Source organism: Balaenoptera physalus, assembly GCF_965194825.1.
Source record: "Balaenoptera physalus genome assembly, chromosome: 14".
Taxonomy (NCBI): Eukaryota; Metazoa; Chordata; class Mammalia; order Artiodactyla; family Balaenopteridae; genus Balaenoptera; species Balaenoptera physalus.
The window spans coordinates 70,852,698-70,873,482 of NC_138893.1; the positions used below are offsets into that span (position 1 = coordinate 70,852,698).

At 45.0% G+C, this 20,785-nt stretch overlaps 1 protein-coding gene across 1 annotated transcript in view; it reads right to left on the reverse strand.

Moving 5' to 3' along the window:
• WDFY4 (WDFY family member 4) overlaps positions 1–20,785 on the reverse strand; it is a 277,765-nt gene that overhangs the window by 88,680 nt on the left and 168,300 nt on the right. Inside the window, exons 40-43 of the mRNA XM_082425453.1 lie at positions 17,722–17,799; positions 11,566–11,772; positions 9,801–9,852; positions 6,911–7,074 (exon numbers count right to left, since the gene is read on the reverse strand). Of these exons, the coding sequence (XP_082281579.1) occupies positions 6,911–7,074; positions 9,801–9,852; positions 11,566–11,772; positions 17,722–17,799 (501 nt within the window). The remainder of the gene's footprint in view (positions 1–6,910; positions 7,075–9,800; positions 9,853–11,565; positions 11,773–17,721; positions 17,800–20,785) is intronic.

Here is a 20,785-nt window from a genome sequence, read left to right on the forward strand (position 1 = left end):
TTCATTTCTAACAAGGTCAAACTAATATTTTACATTGAGTTTGTATGAAAAATAAATAAATGTTTAGTTTTTCATTTAATTAAAAAGAACAGCAACAGTAAAAACAACTCCCATGTGAGTTCTAACTCTGGACTGGGTCTGGAAGCACATTTTTTTAAGTGGAGACTCACTTCACTTCTGTGAGCAGCTCTGTGGAGGGGGAACAAGGGACCATCCCCAACGACGCAGCAGCTGACACAAGCCCACAGTTAACATACATTAAATAAACCACTCCTCATGTCAAATGGAGCTGTTTGCAGAGAAATGTGTTCATGGTTCTGGGAATCATTAATCAATGACGCAAAAGTGGCACAGAATAATTACCATCCCAGGTATCGCTAGAGGCGATCAGAGCTCCAAAGTTCTCACAAAGAAATGAGTTAAGCTGCTGCCATTCCGAGCTCCAGGTCTGCCTGCTTCCCCCAGAGGCCTCTGTCGGGACAAGCCATCCAGAAGTCTGGAAGGAGATGTGCCCCGGAGTCTCCTGGGCTGCATCCGGCAAAGACCATGAAAGCAAGCGCTTCTGAGATGGCAGGGGAGGAGGAGCCAGGGCTCGCCACGGGCTGCCTGCCCACTTTATGTGATGGCCACTTGAAGGCAGGTGCTCCAGGTTTTCTGAGCCTGGGCGCACACCCACCACATACACACTGCTGTGGGTGTGCTTTCACTTAGAAAAAGCACAAGACCCAAAAGGTCTTATGGAGACCTCTTCATTAGGGGAATTCTCAGCTTACAACAATACTTGCCTCAAAATGTTTCAACACAAGCAGAAAGTATTAGTCTGGGGAAATGCAGAAAATAACCCCCTACAGACACACACACACACACACACCCCTGCCGTGGTCAAACTTTCTATATGTTTGCTTAAACACGTTCATGGTTCCAGGGTCAGTGCAACAATCCTCCCTTCCTCGACTTCTAGTCCCTGCCCTTGACAATAAGTAGAATGGACAAGGATTAAGGAGCTGGGGCTAAGTCATGTGCAGGCCAGCAGGCAGGCATGCTGGAACATGCGTGTCACGCCATGTCCTGGCGGAGACGCCGCGCATGGTGAGGAACCTGCAGGCCTGCCTGCCTGAGGCGGCATTAACCAGAACATTTGCAGAGGAAGCAGAGGGGTCCTGGAGCCAACATGTCCAAGGCCCAACACAGGAAGGTTGTTGAAGAACAGGGTGGTGGAGAGTTTATATAACTTGCCCAACACAGTAGGCTAGGAGCTAGGAGAAAGAGGAAAAACCACACGAACTTGGAGTAAGACAGAGCTGAGATGAAATCCGAGCAACTCCAGTTAGCAGCCTCTCTCGGCTCTGGTTCTGCCATCTTTAAGATGAAAATGATAAAGCCTCCTTCACAGGGCCCATGGTGAGACTCGATGAGATGTATGAAAAGCACCCAAAGCAAGTGCTCCAGACGTCCAGCTATTGACACTTTTGCCAATAATAGTGATAAACAAAGAGCAGAACGAGGCTCTCCATCCAGTCTGAGCACTTGCCCTGTGCCAAGCTGCCCTCCTGGGCATGAACTGTTGGCATCTTCTTCCTTGGTGGTGGTGGATCTGCAAGGCAGCCAGGCCTGCTCAGCCATGCCTTACCTGCTCCCAGAGGGGCTCCCCCAATGAACGAGGTATGCCCAGGGCATGCCACCCCTCAGGCCAGTTCCCGAGGTGCTCGAGAGCAGACCCATGTCACTGCAGCGGGCAGGCTGCCCACACCTGGAGCCCCTACACTGCCGCAAGGCACACCGGACTGGGGGGCTCCCCATGGACGGTCCGTTGATACAGCTGTGTTCTCCAGTTCAGCAGATCTTTCCAGAGCACACATACTACGAGTCAGGGAAGGGAGAGACAAGAATAAATTCCAGCCTGTCCCTGCCTTTAAAGGCATCACAGGAAGACTCAGGAATAACCACAGAGCCATGTGACAAGGAAGACACTGGCAGCAGAGTGAGCAGAGTGCTGTGGGCGGCCCGTCGCTATGAGTGCTCTGGGGACGGACACATCGGCACAGGCTCACCCAGGAGGAGGCCTCTGGTTGCAGGGGAGTGGTGAGTGGGTGGGCATTAGGCTGCGAGGATCTGGCTGGTGGGCAGTGGAGGGGGCCAGGTCACAAGGGCCCGCTCCACAATCAGCTCTGCAGCCCAGACCCGACTCAGCCCACTCTTCCAGCCCATGGATGTCCCTGAGTTCCCAGGCGGGCTTCCCTATGCTCCTCTCTGCCTCAGGCTTTAAATTCAGGGGACTCACCACACATCAATCCAGGCCCCAAACCCAGCAACTTCCCTCTTTCCCACAAAACGCTGTATTTTGTAGTGGACCTAGAACCCTAGATGGGCCCCATCCCAGCAGGTCAGGTTTCTCGTGGGCTCTACTCTGACCCTCTGTCGCATCCTCCACCATCTCAGCAGGAAACAGACCCACTCAGACCTGGATTCCCCCATTTTGTCCAAGCTAAACACTTGCCCAACCTCCACAGTTCCTGGCTTCACAGGCCCCCAGGAGCATCCTGGAAGCCCTGGAAGCCGGCTGGGGCCGGGTTTAAACAGGAGTGTTTCCTCATTTGCACTGACAGGCCCTTTCCCACTTCCTCAGGGCCACGGCTTAGGTACCAGGGTTCATACCCCACTCCTCCCTCCTTCTTGGAGAGAACAAATGCTAAGGTACCATTAAAAGAGCCACGATCACAGCGATAATAGCAGATACAAGCCACTGAGAGTTCCTCTGCGCCGATTTGGGGCAAAGACACGCAGTGTAAGTGGTGGAGGTGTGATTGGGACCAGGCTAGAGCCTCTGTCCACCTAGCCTCCTGGGAGCCTGTCCCCAGGTGACCCTGGCCAGTCTCCTAGACCTGCTTCTCCAGGGAGCAGGTGTGTCTGGTTCCAGTGACCGTGCAGGAACTCAGGCTGAATTGGGAAAGAATCTCTCCCACAGTTTACCATGAAGTCACAGGCAACAAGCACAACCCAACGAAACGGATCAAAACAACTCATGCAAAGAACCAATGTCTGGACAATGTCAAGAATGGCCTTGCCTTGCCCTGCTCAGTCCCTCTGTGCCCCACCCCCCAACCTCGTGCGGCCCCTCCCGGCAGGTAAGGGGACCGCAAGCACTAAGCAGAATCAGGACAGCTCCTGCCTCAGACCCTGCTGCATTTCACATGCTCCTGTCCGCACAGCCTGGAGTCCCTGCCACCACGGTGAGCCACATGTGGCATTCTGACAGCTTCCTGCTGTGTGACACGGAGATCCGGAAAGACTGAAGTTTAAGTACAAGGCAGGGGAAAACGAGAGAACAGCCTCTTCCTGCTCCTGACCTGCCTCTCAGAGGCTGGGAAAGTCAGTCACCTGTGGGCTTCAGGCTCTGGCTCCCCCAACAAGACCCCTGAGTGAAGTGTTGCTGGGTGGGACGATTAGCAAAACTAAGACTCTCAGAGGCCAGGACAAGTACCAAAGGCAAGAACCTGCTGCACAGGCCACGCTGGGACTAGCTCTGGCCGGGACTGTAAACTCCAGACCTTGTCCTCAGCCCAGCCCAGTGAGGGCTGGAGCCACCTGGCTGGTCTTGGCCAGCACATGGGAGTCAGGCCACCTGCAGAAGCCCTTCTTGGAAGGCGGGGCATGGATTAGGTGACATGTGGCCCCTCAGTGATACCAGATGTGGCAGGCAGTATTTGGGGACAAAGATGTCCCCCAAGAGCCTCATCCCTGGTTATCCCATCATATACTAACCTAGGTGCTGCTTGAAGGGCTTGAAATTATTTTTCATTCCAGATGAAATTAAGGTTGCAAATCAGTGGACCTTAAAATAGGGAGATTACCCTGGATTATTTGGTGGGTCCAATTCCCATGAGGCCTTAGCAGCAGAAGAGGAAGGCAGAAGAGTTGGTGGGAGAGATTCAATGGAAGAGGGAAGCAGAGGGGAGATGAGGGGGAGGGAAGATGAGGCAGAAGCAGCTCAGAGAGACCTGTAGTGTAAGAAGGCTACTGCAGCTGGCCTTGAAGATGCAGGAAGAGAGCCACAGGCAAGGGATGTGGGTGGCCTCTAGAAGCGGAGAACGACCCCTGGCTGACAGCCAGCCAAGAACAGGGAACTCAGTCCTACGGAAGCATGGAACTGAATTCTGCCAACACCTGAATGAGCTTGGAAATGGATTCATCCCCAGAGCCTCTAGAAAGAAATGCAGCCCTGCCAACACCTCGGTTTCAGCCCTGTGAGACTCTAAGCAGAGAACCAGCTGGGCCATGTTGTGCTCAGACTTTTGAGATAATAAATGTGTGCTGCTTTAAGTCACCAAGGTTTTGGTAATTTGTTACGGCAGCAATATAAAATTAAGACACCAAATAAAACCAAAGCATTGCCATTGCTCTCTTCTTATCAAAATGATGAAAAGAGCCCATATGGAGACAATATATAATCCAGTATTTCCTTACCCTATCAGGAAAGTAGGAAGGGATGGCTGGGGTTTGGTTTTAATCTGTTTAATATGCATCCATCGTATCAGGATTTCTCACCTTGACACTATAGGCGTTTGGGACTGAATAATTATTTTCTGCTCTTCTGAGCATCGTAGGATGTGAAGCAGCATCCCTGGCCTCTGCCCCCTAGATGCCAGAAGCAACCCCTCCCCACCACGTTGTGACAACTAAAAATGTCTCCAGGCATTGGCAAATGTCTGTCCCCAGGGGCGGGGGGGCAGGGGGGTAAAGCTACCCCCTGCTGAGAATCACTGCTTTATATGATCCTTTGAGGGCATAAGGCAAAGAAAAGTTTTAAGAGTAAGAAAGCATTGATCTCTTAGCTGTTTTCAATTGACTAGGCATTTACTAAATATCCATTTACCTATATGAACATATATGATATGTTCAGTTACCAGCTGTTAGTACTCAGCAGCTGGATATTGTGGCTATGTATACACACATATATAAATATATATGTGTATGTTACATATGTATGTTTTATATCCATTTTTTAAACTTTCACACAGTAGACTACACTACTTCCATAATCAAAATAAAATGAACGTGAATATAATCAATCTTCATTCATCGGCGTTTACTGAAAGGCTTCTCCAGGCATGCCTGAGGTTAGGCACCTGGGGGTCCCTCCATCAAGGAGCATCAGTAGAGTGAGAGAGGCAGACAGGTGAAGTGGGGAAGGTTAGCCTGTATGTCAGGAGCAAGGGTAGGTGGAGATGCAGCGGGCAGTAGAGACAGGGATGAGGGAGAGACCAGCTCTCCAGGTTTCAGACTGGGGACCAGTCAAGATGGGCTTTGGAGAGTCAGCTGCTAGGAGTCTAGCGTGCAGAGCACCACAGATAGACAAACCAGCATGAGCAAAGGCACGGTGGTGAGGTATGATGGGGACTTGCAAATGTGCTCTCTGGCTGAAAGCTGTGGGTTCAGCATGTATAAGGACCTTGTTGTTCCAGGATTGTTTTGATTGAACTGCTACCCAAATCTGAAAGCAGCTAAACAACTTGGCAGAAGTTCTGCAGTCATCCATTTGGCCAATGCACTTCAAGCCAGCCCTTTTACCCAACCCCTGGAAGGAGTCAATCCCAGTCTGACACCCTCCAGGAGTCTCTGCAAGGAATCTGCCCCTGGAAAGGACATGCTTCAGTTTCTGCACATTGCTCACGCCCATCACAAGCTCTCTGAGCTTGTCACTTGCTCCTGGATATCCAGGCTGCTTACTCAGTGGCCCGTAGTTCAGCTCCACTCTCCTCCACCCTGCAGCCAGACTAGCCCTCAGCTCTCATGCATTCATCTCTGGGTAGCCCCTGCATGTCTTGCCAGCACCCCCCTGCCTGCTCCTCTGTTTTGCTGGGGCATCTTCTTCACTTACATCCCATACAGAAGAGTTGATGGAAGAGACAGATGGAAGTCTACCCAGCCCTTAAACCACTCAACCTTTGGAAAGGGAAGAGAATTAGTCTTTAATGAGCCACCTCATGCGTGCTGGGCGCTATGCTAGTCACTTTGCTTCCATTATCCCATTTAAGCCTTATGAGAATTTTGTGAAATGGTTGCCATGCACTCCATATTAAAGATGAGAATAACTGAGGCTCACGAAGGTTCGGTAGCAGGCCATTTAATATGTGACCAAGTTGGGATTTTTAGCTCAGGTCCGTTTTACTTTAAGACATGTGCTTCATCTTCCATACTTTCTTAGACCTGTGTAAGATGGCCTGTTCCTGTACCTCAGGGGGACCCCCGACCCTCTTCCAGTCATACCCAGGGGACATGCATGCGCACCAAGAGCCTGGGCTCCCACAGCCCAGCTCCAGGCATCCCCAACAATGGATTTCCCTGCTAACTGGCCCGGCCTGCCTCCTGCCTGTGCATACTGTATCTCCAGGTCCACCCTTCCGAGGGCTGAAGGTGCTACAGGTGTGCTTCCTCTAGGCCTGAGTGGCGGCCAAGGGGAGCTGGTTTCAAGGTGAGGAGTGTGGGGACAGCTGGGACATATGGGTCACGTGTCCAAACACATCCACCAGGGCCCCTCACTCAGGCATGGGATGGATCCCTCAAGTGGTCAGGCTGTGAGCAGGGGGCCAAGGTGCTGAATTACAAGAAGGTCAAGAATTCTAAATTTGAAACTGGCCCCCTAGGTTATTATAAAGGTCAATATAGGACATTAGAACATATTTCATTTAACAGTTTATTCACTTGATTTATATCTTCTAAACATTTTGATGCAAGATGTGTGGGCATTTGCACCCTTGCTCTGGGCTCATAAATTTAGGAGCATGCCGTCGTTTTTGCTTATTGATTTTTTTTATGGTGAATGGAGATATCACCTCCCATGTGAGTGCAGAAAGCTTAGTTCTCTCATGTCTGACAGTGTTTAAAGAATAATCATGATGGGCTGTGTTACCTTTTCATGATCAAGAAGCTCTTGTAAAATGACTTGTCTTTCCCGACACAGTTCCAAGAAATCTTCAGAGTGCAGGCTTTCATGTAAGGCGGGGAAGAAGGTCAGCTGGGTGCAGTCTACTGCCTCATCTCTCTCGCTCTCAGCTTCCTTTGGTGTCAGTTCATCTGCAGCAGCAAAAAGGGACATACGGTTTGTGCATGAGCCACCTGGAGTCACGAGGGACGGTGCACAGCCTGGGCCCAAGTCCCTGGGAGGATCTGCAAGGTTTCAGGGCAGCCGTGAATGATGTGGATCCCAGAGTGTCCCTCACTGTTTCTGAAAGTGGACACACCCCTCTGACCCTATCATGTGGTGAACACACCTGCAGGTTGATTCACTCTGGAAGATGTACCCGGGCCTGGCTGCTCTGCAACTCTCCAGTGACCAGGGGGGATGTTTCAAATTCACCTTCATCAATCAGTAAAGCAATTTCCTAGAGGGTCCCAGAGGGTCACCGAAGATTTGCTTTTTCTGAACTTCACTTGACTCACTCTTGTTGTTTTCTTTTTTTTTTTTTTTTGGCCGCACCACGCGGCATGCCGGGATCTTAGTTCCCCAAGCAGGGATCAAACCCACGCCCCCTGCAGTGGAAGTGCAGAGTCTTAACCTCTGGACCGCCAGGGAGGTCCCCTCTTCACTCTTTTAAGAGTGGGGTTTTTTTCCTAATTATGGAAATACTATTTTCTTAATGTAAAAAACTTGGAAAACCCATGAAATTGTGAGAAATTAAAAATTATGAGAAATAAAACAAGTACCACCCATGCACCCAGAGAGAGTGCTAATAACAACAGCTCCTGTTTAGTGAGCACTTTCTCTGTGCTGGATACTTTAAATGTGCTGGACATTTTTCATCCAGTCCTACCTAGGTTGTAGATTCCATTCCATCCTCACTTTACAAATGAAGAAATTGACAAAGGCTAATTATTTTGCTCAAGGTCATACGGCTACTAAGAACTAGAGGCCGAATCTGAACCAAGTCCCTCTGAGTCCAGAGGCTGATCTTTTCATCTCTAGGCTGCTTGTCCTCCCTGGCCACAATTTGGTTTAACTCTGACATCTTTTTTGTACACACATGTATATGTACACACATAACATAATTTCTGACATGGTAAGAATTATACTGAATTTATAGTGTTTCTTTTCTAACTTTTTTGCTCAAGATTACACCATGAGCACTTTCCATTAAAAGTTCTTAGAAAGCAACTTAAGTGGCTGTAATAATCTAGTGTGTGACTCTTGCATAATCACCCAACTCACCTCCTATTTTTTAGAGATACAACTAGTTTCTATTTCCACACTACCAAAATCCACTGTGCTGCAATCATTTGTGTGTACATCTAGACTTATTTCCAAAGGATGCACTCCTGTGCATGTGCATTTGGGTGCGAGCTAAGTACATACCTGTGTGGATCTCTAGATTTTTCTCCTCCACCCTGTCCTGGGTGTCCACCTGCGCGGAGCAGCACATGGCTGCAAGGTCAGGGTGCTACTGGCCACTTTCTTTGTGGCAAGATGCTCATCTCTTTGACCTCCTCCCCACCTGGGAACCTCACACCTGGATGAATGTAAGTGCCTGCTGCTCACAGCAACATCCATCAGAGGCTTTCCCTCAGGCAGAGAAAACACTGTGTAGATATAGGCACCCAGGAAGGCATGGTGAAGAATCACAGCCCTTTCTTCTCCTCTGACTGAGCTCCCTACTGGAAGTTGGGGGTCCATGCTGGAAACATGGAGGAGGCCTGGGATCATAGGTGACCAGAGGCCCTGCATATAGGGGACAAGGGGACTTAGCAGCCCATGGCCCTAGTCCACATAAAATCAAACACCTGCTTTCTACCACTGTACCCTCTGCAGCCACCCATTTTGAGAGGGAGAGCAGGCAGATTCTCCTTCTGATCTTAGGGTTATGGGGCTTGGGATGGAAAGAAGAGAAGCCAAAATATGAGTGTTACACTGTAATCCCAAGTCCCAAGTGGGACCCCCAAATCAACCTGGGATCAGAGCTCAAGATCCTCATTTCTGGGCTTTGTTACTGCAGACTGACAAGATAGCAAGCTCCACGCAAAATCCGGTGCTAAGCCACTAAATGAAACAAGTCTGATCAGCTCTAGGAAGTTGTCACTTGGTTAAGGATATGATATAAGCTGCAGCCTAGGATACAGTGAAACTCACAGACAGAGAGTGTTTGAAGCAAAAGGTAGAGTCTTTGGTAGAAACACAAAATCTGAAATATACTGTATGTGTCTGTGTGTGTGTTTGGTATGTATTTGATGTGTTAGGGCCAAAATGACCTCTGAAAATAAACTAGATTTTTAGCATATCAACTCAACCAAATTCCTCCATCAGTATTACACAAAGGGTAAGCATAAACATCAACAATGATTCAAAGTGCTTTTTTAAATTGGAGAAATAATAATGACCATTATATCTGTCATCTTCATAATCAGAGAATTCAGTGTTAAGTATTAAATATCTATCCCATCCAATTTTGCTCTAAAATATTTTCCTATTTTCCTCCTAGGTGTTTTGGGTCACATACTGAACATGTATTAGTATTTGGGGGGGCACTTTTAAGGTTTCCCTCATATAGCAAACTGACAAGATAGTTTCCCTGAAAAAAATTCTTATTGTTGCAACCTAAATACAAAATTCTTCCGCCAGTGGAGTGTTCAGGTCTGGAATGGGTCCCTCTTCATTCTGGAGAGCAGAGCGATGAAAGGCCTTGCACTCCCTACTCTACACTTGCAGCATTTTCTTCCTACAATATATTAACTTCATATCTTTAAGGAGATGTTAAATAAAACCAAGAATTGGTTTAACTGTTAAATAAAAATACAGATAAATTGAATACCTTGGTTTTCATCATTTAATTGAGAAATATCACCATTTCTGTCCTGACTTTCCTGAAATAAAACCAGAGAAAAGAGAAATTAAATCCTGGATACCCATGGGCCCCACCCCCCATTACACAGATTCACAAACACATACACACACATGCATATGGCTCCTTCAAATCACTCATACACTCAAGACTCAAAGGCAAGGGGAGCAAAATGCCAAATCCTAAAGGACCACAATAAAATGCAAGTATTCATGTTCCTGAGTCAAAGGGGAAAAAACCCACAATCTTCCATTAAGTAGGATTTACAGTAATTACCAAAGATTATGTCAAAGGGGAGTAGAGAGTATCCTGGCTGTCTATGGTATGGGCCACCCTGGAGAGGGGACCAGGGACAGGGTCTGGGGCTGGACAGCCCAAGAGACCAGGGACTAAGTTCCATAGCCAGCCTTCGGCCTTGACATCAGCACCATGCGCAGGCTTATTTTTCCTGCCTCCATTTCCTAAGAAATGTATTGAGGGAAAAATACTATATATCACCAGATGTTTATAGACAATACACTAAAAACTAAAAGGTCTACTGAATAAATGAAATATAGGGGGCTTCCCTGGTGGCGCAGTGGTTGAGAATCTGCCTGCCAATGCAGGGGACACGGGTTCGAGCCCTGGTCTGGGAGGATCCCACATGCTGTGGAGCAACTGGGCCTGTGAGCCGCAACTACTGAGCCTGCGCGTCTGGAGCCTGTGCTCCGCAATAAGAGAGGCCGCAATGGTGAGAGGCCCTCGCACCGCGATGAAGAGTGGCCCCCGCTTGCCGCAACTGGAGAAAGCCCTCACAGAAACGAAGACCCAACACAGCCAAAAAATACATAAATAAATAAATATTAAAAAAAAAAAAGAAATATAATTTTTTCATTAGGTTTTATAAAGGATTTAATGTGGGTAAAAGATTCTGAGGTTACAGACTAGAGAATAAGCCCAACATTGTAACTGAGGATGAATGCAGAAGGAAATGTCTTGTGTTCCAGGGTTTGGAAAGGCTGCTTTTTAGAATATCTTAAATCAGAATTGTTCAATGAGGACATGAAATGCTATTAACAGATTTTTCTATATCCACTACCAAGCCAAGGATGGTTCTTCATCATTTAAAAGGCAAAAATGTAAGTTTGACAGAGAGTCCAAGCTTCATTACAGCAAACACCTGGGGACCATCCAGATTCCGTTGCCTGGGAATCCAATGCAGCTTCAGTGTCATTTGGACTAAGTGGGTCACTGGCTCAAGCTTGCAGAAATAGCTGAGTTCAAGGTATTTCCATTGTAAGACTTGATACGGGATTTGCTTGCACAGTAATGCCATAGAAGGGCTGGTTATGACTGCTCTATGACACACAACTTGTTCAAGCAGACAGTGCCCATCACATGGCTCTTTTCAAACGCTGGCATCCAGACCATTCTAACGGACTTTTATGGATGTCAGCGTGGTGCTGGGTCAGTGGTGTATATATGAACCACTCACTCACTTATTTTTTTCATTCATTCAGGCTGTAGTTATAGCATCCCTTCTATGTACCTGGGGAGTTAGTGATTCTTTCCTTCTGTTAAACAGCACCAAGAATGCATTACAGCACTCCTAGAGTTAACTGCACGCATTATCTCTCCTCCCTGTCCATGCCAAAGCGCTCCTGATGGAAACAACATCAGATGGAAAAGCGAAGGAGACACCTCCCTACACATTGCCTGTCTGGAAGCATCCTGTCTTGTTGCATCTAATTCTTACCTTGAGCCTTTCTCGACTCAGGGCCTCCAGCGGAGACAAGCGTCTGATACGTTTCCTCATGCGAGCTGGTCCTTCTCTCCAGTCCAGTTCCCACCGGGAGCAGGGTGTGGCTTCTGCCATCTGACGCCACAAGCCCAGCTCCCCAAAAAGCTGCTCCTGGATCCTGGCCCAGGCGTTGGCTGCCTTGATTTTGCCACATCTCCGCCTCTGGGAAGCAGAAGTACAGCGTCACCTCTGGACACATTTCCTCACCAGCCTTGCCCCAAACCTCCTGGGGTGAACAGACCAAGCCCCCCATAATTGCCTGAGGAAAATCACCCCTATAGGCAGCCCCAAGCACCTTCAGGGTGTGTAGTGTACTCTCTGGACCTAGGACCAGGCCAGGAGAAGAAATCAGTTTTTCAGCTTTGAGACCATTTAATTCAGCTTCGAGGAGGAAAAAACCCTCTGCCCTTCGGCCCGCAGAGCCTCATGACTGCTGGGTGCTGTGCAGAAAGTAACAGGTCCCAAAGGTCCCCATACTGTTCATCAGAGGATTGGACAGCTATTTGGTAGAATGGACACAGAACCTCACCACAGCCCCTACCCTTCAAAATGGACAGGGAATTTTACCATGGCCCCTACCCTTCAAAATGATGCTGAAAGCCCTCCTTCCGGTGTCTGGACTGGAAGTGTGGTGAGAATATTCAAAGAAGCTAAAACCTTTGATGTTAATGAAAATAATCCTTCCTAATATCTATGAAATCCTCATAGTTTGCATACATAGCACTTGACTGTTATACCTTCTGCTAGAGTATAACTCAAACCTTTTACAAAATACATCGACACCCCTAAATTGCTTTTGTATGCCACAATGAAGTTTCCTACATCATCTATCAAGGAAACATTTCAATTCAGTTTGGACAGCAGAATCAACTTTGTCTGCAGGGTGAACTCTTCCAACTATTCAAATATTTGATGGCATGTGCCCTACATTTTAATTTTAATTTTTCAGAAAACTGAAAGGTGAAAGTGTTAATGACAAGAAGCACAGACCTCACAATCGTAACATAAAGAGAAAAGAAACTCATTGTCATGTATGAGGCTGAGCCTCTCACCTGCTCTATCTCATTTCCTCTACACAATGACACCATAAGTGAGTCTTGGAACTTGTAAGTACTTTCTATTATCCTCATGGAGGAACCAAGTCTAGGAGAGGAGAAGTGACTTCCCCAAGGACCAACCGGTGACCAAGCTAAGACTGAAACCCAGCCTGTCTAATTCCAGAGCCTTCACTTCAGCCTGCGTGCTTGATTCCTTTCCTAGGGCCCTGGTATCATTTCATTAAGTCGTGATTTCTGCCAGTATTACTTCAAAGACTGGCAGACTTAGATCTAGACCATTTTGAATGGGAAAATCGTTCTCAGAACTTGAAAATTCTCACAAAAACATGACATACGGTATAGTTCTAAGTACGTGGTCTTTTGGTGTCAGATGAACCTGGGCTGTCACGATGTTTCTGCTTTTCACTAGCAGTTTAATCTGAAGGAGACTTAGCATCCTCATCAGTCAAATTCAGTTAGTAATATTACCACAATAATAAAACCATGGGTTTATGTGCCTGGGTATGCACCAATATGGTGCCTTACCCAACTTAAGCAGTTAGTATTATTATTGTGAATAAAGCAAATTCTATTTCAAAACAAGATTATTTTGTTTCTCCACAGATTTTAAATTCATATCCTAAATAGTTATAGCATTTTACAAGTACTCTAATTGTTTAATAAAAAACTCCAGAAAAATAATGACTATCCAAAGCCTTTTATAGATATTTGGTTATATGAAATGAACACTTGTTTGGGGAAAATATTTCAGCTCCTAGGAGATTGTTGCTGCATTTGTAGTTCCATATTGAGCTTCACAGAGGATGAACAATCCCAAGCTATTGGGTTGTTCATCTGGGGTTTCAAATTAGTCTTTTAAGAGCATCCCTTCCACCCTAAGGCTTCACCTATGCAACCTGGAGGTTCACGGCTGCCTGAGTCTTCATCACAGGGCGAATGTGTTGTCTGAATATCTGCAGCTAGACAGATGTGTGTCAGTGATAAGAGCCCTCATTCATCCCTCAGAGATGAATGATTGTTTAGTCCATGATGGAAGGCTGTATGTGGTCCCAAGACAAAGGACATGAGATGACTAAATAAGCAAAAGTCCTGAGTTCCTGCACCTGCAAGGTGTTCTGTAATGCCCATGCTTCTGCACAAGGTAAGGTCCTCATTCAGTTCAAACCCTGAGTCGGCCAAATGCCACACCAGACACAGGGGCAGGGATGCTGGTGTATTAGAGGCAGCTATGATTCTCAGCAGAACAGAAACTCTTGGGTAACATCACTGAGACTTTCCTCTTGGCAACCAGACCTTCCCTACTTTCAGTTCCCGGTGCTGGGGCGCAGCTGACCCCAGCCCTGGCTTCAGTGGGTGATGAATGGTTGTAGGATGGGCTAGTGAGCATCATTCTCTGGGACTGGAACTGGTGGCCTCTAGAGCCCGTATAGAGCAGACTGCCGAGAGGTGGATGTGTACACGTTCAAGGCTGCCCACATTGTGCTGGCCAACCTTATGTGCATCAGGAAGAGGCACCTGATATATCTGCATTGAGGCATACACAGCCTACAGGCAGGCCTCTCAGCAATGAGACAGTCCCTTTGTGCAAGTTAAATAATTTCCCACCCTTTATATGAGCCCTGCTTGGTTCCAGGATGTATAGACTGGGGAGCAGAGCATGAGTTCACTCCAGCCTCAAAAGCTCTCTCCTCCATGCGCCTTGTTGCCTCAAACATATTAGTAATCTCATACACTTGTGTGTTTATGTTTGTGTGAACATGTGTTTGTGTGTGTGTGTGAAAAAGAGAGAAAGAAAAGAGAGAGAAGGAGAGAGGAGGCAGATTCCTTAAGGCAGAGTTTGAATACCTGGATCCAGCTCTTCTTGAAGTGTGATCTTCTCCTGGATTTTTCAAAATATTTCATGTGTTGCCTAAGCCAGTTTGAGTTGAGTTTCTGATAGTTACATCTAAAAGAGCTGTTACCAAAATGTAATGGATATATAGAGACTGAGCAAGAAATGGAAACAGCCTGTTGGCCCCCAGACAGCCCAAAAGAGAGGGGACAGAGCAGTGCCCCTCACACACTAAAAGAAAGGCCATTTCTGGGGTGGAAGGCATCTTGCATAGACCTTTAAGCAGTAAAAACTGTAATTTTTAAAAAAATATAGACAAAATGAGCCATGTCTGTAAGGTATGATGAGGACTCAGTATAGGAACAGATGGCCTGGGTATATCACAGAGCAGAGCCAGAGCAGCCGGACCACAGAGAAGAGAACAAATGTAACTGGAAACGGCAAAGGGGCATCTGGGCAGGGCCAGAGCAGAGGCACCTGTTTTCGTCGGCACTTCTGGAGTGATGAGAAATTGGGGAGATTAAATATCAGAATTGCACGATTTGCTGGTGATGGGATGATGAGGTATACTGATGATGCTTGGGTTAGCCTCCAGGGCACTGGGTGACGCTGTCTTGTCATTCTGTGAGCACCTGCATCTCCAGTGACCTCTCAGGTGTAAGTAAAATGCCCAGTTGGAAAAGCCTTACGCAACCTGTTACTGAGAGCCGTGTGGGCGGGGGCCCTTGAACCTCATTATCTCCACCCTCTTGGAAGGACCTCACGGAGTGTAATTAGGAGAAGCTGTCCTTGAAGAACATGGCATATTTCACAAGGCTGATTTCTTTCCAGAACTTGGACTTGACTTCTCTGGAAGTGGAGTGGGGCCTTCGTCGGGACAGTCTACTACCCCTTAAAAGAAAGCCGGGTGAACACTCCAGACCCCATTATCTCTGGTAGACGGTGATAACACCTGCATTCTTTTAAACGTCGAAACAATCTGTCTTAAATATTTAAACACTTGGAAAGTATCCTCATGGATTAGCCTCAAAATGCTGATTTTCTCAAAAATACTTCAATCAACAGTAAAACTCTGTACCACTTTCTAAAGTATTCTCTGAGCTCCAGTCAGGCCCGCTGCTGAAAATAAGCCAGACTGATGTTCCAGGAGGCTGGACCCTTGCCTTATGGGCTCAGAGCCTCTGCCGAGGTTCTTCTGTCCTTCCCCATTAACCTTCAGTTTTTCAAATTTCAGCAGAAATCCACCAGTTACCACAGAGCACATTTCTCCTAGCCATGACCAAATCTTCCAGGCTTTTCCAACCATAAGAAAAGAAATGGTCAAACTCTTGACTAGATGCTGATTTGAAAGTTTAGATAAACAACATCCTCTGTCTTGAAATGGAACAAGCGTGATGGGGATATACCTAAATAAAGGATGCAATCCTAAATGATTCATCTTATTTTCCCCCCAATGGCAGCTGAATTTATTAGCCATATGGCTAGTCCTGAATGAAGTTGGTGAATTCAAGTAGTAAGGCACTCACATGCGAGGTCCTGTCCAAGGGGCACAGATAACACACAAATATAAGCCAGCAGGACACCTACCCAGCAGTGCAGTGCACCTACCCCCAAACCGCCTCTCCCACCCTTGCATGTCTAATAAACTGCCCACCTCCTTACGTAGCACAACCTGGGAGGCTGTGTTGCTAGTCCGTATGTTTCTGGGGTGCACGCTGTGCATCTCACAAATCCCTATTCGTGGGGGCATGTTGTGGGCTCCCAAACAAGCACATATGGAGGGAATTGGATCAGGTTACTTGGCTTAAGTTGATCAGAGCCTATTTTGTTTCCCTTGAACTTGGGGACTACTGTTTCACCATTCCTTGACCCCTCACCTTACCCCAGGCACACCCAATGGTTCCTTAAACCCCACTGCTCCTCTCTTTGTAGTAGAACTTCCTAATATTGGCCTTATCACCCTGCTTTAATTTCTTTACTCTTGGTCCCTCTAGTGAGTGTTAAGAACCTTCAACCAGAGGAGTATCATTATCACCTCTGCCTTTCCTACACCTAGCAAGGCTTTGGCACAGAGAAATTGTAAAGTAACAATATAATTTGTCAAGTTTTAATTCTATTATTGTGTTCTATTACTAGCAATCATTTTAGAAAATTTTTGTTAACAACAATAATACCACCTAAAAATCAACTTCTTAGCCATTCATTAACCACATATGGGACATCTATTCCCTGCCAGCCACTGTCTAGGTGTTCCATACTCACTCTTTAACCTTTACAGGTAGGCAGTATTATCCTGTCTTAAAGATGGGAACCCTGAGGCTCAGACTAGGCTCAGTCCTAGGAAGGGGCAGACCTGAGATTCAAATAGAGATCTCCCTGGCATGACAGCCAGTGCTCTTTACCTAGACTGTACAGAAATCACTCTTAGAGAGAGGTTTTCAACATCTAAACCTACCCTCAACAGTGGCAACCCACTGTCCTTAGGAGAACATGCAAAACCCCTAAAGTGGCAGCAAGCCACTCTGCTTGCTCTGGCCCTGCCTCATCTTCATCCACCCTTGTCCCTTCCCAGCTCAGGTCATCCCAGTCACTTCCTCTTCTTCCACTCAACTGATGACATCCAGCGCTTTCCTGACTCAGGAGCTTCACACATTCCCTCCCCTTAGTCAAAACCACTTCCTTAAAATACTTTAGCCCATATTCCTCCTTCTTCAGATTTCAACTTAAAGATCACTTCCTTGGAGAGGGCCTCTGATCTGCCCAAATTAAAGTCTTCCCCTTGTTACAATCTCCCATTATACTTGTATTTTCCCTGTCTATTGCTCTTTCCAAGTTATAATGATCTATTTATTTGTGCACTTATTTAATGTATATCTCTCCTTTAGAGTAAGCTACCTGAGAGTGAGGCCCATGTCTGCTGTGTTTACAATCGTGCCCCTAGCTCCTAGAACAGGATCTGAGGCACCCTGGGCACTTGACGCCTATTTACTAGTGAATGAATGAGTAGATAAGTGGATGGAAACACTGCCTATCTCCTCAGCTGCTGACAGTGTGGGTCCAAATCCCATGGCACAGGTCATGAAGGTAGGACTGACTCATTGATGACCAATTATTGGCTTAGCCAATTTAGAATTTAAACCAAAGGCTCTTATGATTCTTTATTTCAGGTTCAAGGTAGATTCTGGTCTACTGTGCAGAGAAGGGAATTGCCTTGTTTCTTACCTGTACATGATCTTTGTATAGAGATGCATATAGTTCCTGTCCTTTTCGTCTGTAGTTCTCGATACATGACACGAAGTCCTGGAGAGGAGACGAAACAAGTCACAACTAATAACAGCTGTGATTTTAGATAAGAACTTCTCTACTCTGACCAGTTGTCGGGGGAGGTAAGAGTAAACAGGATTTGTTGGTCAAATCAATCACAACCTCATGAATACATGTATCACCTATGCTGTTACATTCACATACACACCCACATACATGCTTATGGGTTACTTCCACTTCCAGCTATGATGAACTAGCTTGTAGCAGATATATCTTCCTCCCAAGAATAACTAGAAAAGCTAGAATAGATAAATTAAAATGAAATTCTAAAAAATGTTCAAGTAACTCACATTTATGGAATAGTGCACCCAACAATAGTAAAATACACATTTTTCAAGCCCCCACAAAACATATACCAAGACAAACTACATGTTGGACCATAAAACAAATCTCAACAAAGTTTTAAAAAATTAAAACCTGCAAAATATGTTCTCTGACCATAACAGAATCAAACTGAAATCAATAACAGGAAATCTCCAAACACTTGGGAACTAAACAATATACTTCTAAATAATCCGTGGATCAAAAAGTAAGTCTCAAGGGAAATTTTTAAAAATACATAGTACAGTATGTATCAAAATTTGTCGCATAGCTAAAACAATGCTGAGAGAGAAATATATGTCACCAAATGCATGCATTAGAAAAGAGTTAAGTTTTAGAAAATTTGAACAGACCAATAACAAATAGGGACATTAAATTAGTGATCAAATACTTCTCAAAAAAGAAAAGCCCAGGACCAGATGGCTTCACAGGAGAATTCTATCAAATATTCAAAGAAGAATTAATACCAAACCTTCTGAAATTTCCAAAAAATAGAAGGAGAGGGAATACTTCCCAACTCATCATATGAGGCTAGCATCACTCTAATACCAAAGTCAGGCAAAGACACCACAAAAAAAGAAAATTAAAGAGCAATATCCCTGATGAACACAGATGCAAAAATCCTCCATAAAATACTGGCAAATAGAATTCAACAGCACATTACAAGAATCATATACCATGATCAAGTAGGATTTATCCCTGGGATGCAAGGATGGTTCAATGTATGCAAATCAATCAAGGTGATACATCACATTAACAGAACAAAAGAAAAAAAATCATCACACAGTTCATTATATATATAAGTTTTATGTATATATAAAATTCAGCCTTCAAAAAGAAGGAAATTGTGCTGTTTGCAACAACATAGATGAACCTGGAGGACCCTATGCTAAGTGAAATAAGCCAGAACATTGCATGATCTCACTTATATATGGACTCTAAAATAGTCAAATTCATAGAAGTAGAGAGTAGAATGATGGTTTCCAGGAGCTGGGGAGAGGCAGAAATGGGGATATGTTGATTACAGGATACAGAGCTTCAGTCATGCAAAATAGTGAGTTCTGAAAACCTAATGTACAGCATTGTGACTCGAGTTAACAATATTGTACTATATATTCGAAATTTGTTAAGAAGTTAGAACTTAAGTGGTCTCATCAGAAAATAAAAGGTAACTGTGAATTACCTTGATTGTGGTGATTATTTCACAATGTATATGTGCATCAAAACATCAAGTTGTACATCTTAAATATATACAATTTTACCCTAATGATGAAAAGATTTTAAATTAAAATATTTATAAATGATGTAATCTTAAAATGTTTTGTATCATAGAGCCTATCTGAAAAAAACAAAAAGACTAAAAATGTTAAGTCAATCTAAGATCCCACTCAAGGAACTAGAATAAAAGAGAAAAATAAACCCAAAGCAAGCAGAAGGAAGGAAATAACAAAGGTAAGAGCAGAAATCAATGCAATTAAAAACAGAAAAACATGGAGAAAATCATTGAAACAAAACTGCTTCTTTGAAAAGATCGATCAAACTTACAAACCTGTACAAATACTGACAAAGATAAAAAGAAGACACATATTGCCAATATAAAGAATGAAATAGAGGCTATCCCTACAGACCCTGCAGACATCAAAAAGATAGCAAGGGAATATTACAAACAACTACATACACATAAATGTGACAACTTAGATTAAATGGACAAATTCTTTGCAAAAACATAAATTACCATATCTCAACCAATATAAAATAGATCATTGGAATAGACTATAACAGTTAAGGAAATTGAATTCATAATTTAAATACTCCCCCCAAATAAATTTCCAGGTCCATATGATTTTGCTTGAGGATTTTACAAAATATTTAAGAATTAACATAAATTTTACAAAATATCTTCCAGAAAATAGAAAAAATTGGTACACTTCCTAATTTGTTTTATGAAGCTAGCAATGCCCTTATACTTTTACACCACAACCAGACAAACAGAGTACAGGAAAATAACCTATCTTTCATGAATAGAGATGCAAAAATTCTTTCTTTTTTCTTTTTTTTAACATCTTTATTGGAGTATAATTGCTTTACAATGGTGTGTTAGTTTCTGCTGTATAACAAAGTGAATCAGCTATACATATACACATATCCCGATATCCCCTCCCTCTTGCGTCTCCCTCCCACCTTCCCTATCCCACCCCTCTAGGTGGTCACAAAGCACCGAGCTGATCTCCCTGTGCTATGCGGCTGCTTCCCACTAGCTACCTATTTTACATTTGGTAGTGTATATATGTCCATGCCACTCTCTCACTTTGTCCCAGCTTACCCTTCTCTCTCCCCATGTCCTCAAGTCCATTCTCTATGTCTGCGTCTTTACTCCTCTCCTGCCCCTAGGTTCTTCAGAACCAGTTTGTGGGGTTTTTTTTAAGATTCTCTATATATGTATTAGCATACGGTATTTGTTTTTCTCTTTCTGACTTACTTCACTCTGTATGACACTCTCTAGGCCCATCCACCTCACTACAAATAACTCAGTTTCGTTTCTTTTTATGGCTGAGTAATATTCCATTGTATATATGTGCCACATCTTCTTTATCCATTCATCTGTCAATGGACACTTAGGTTGCTTCCATGTCCTGGCTAT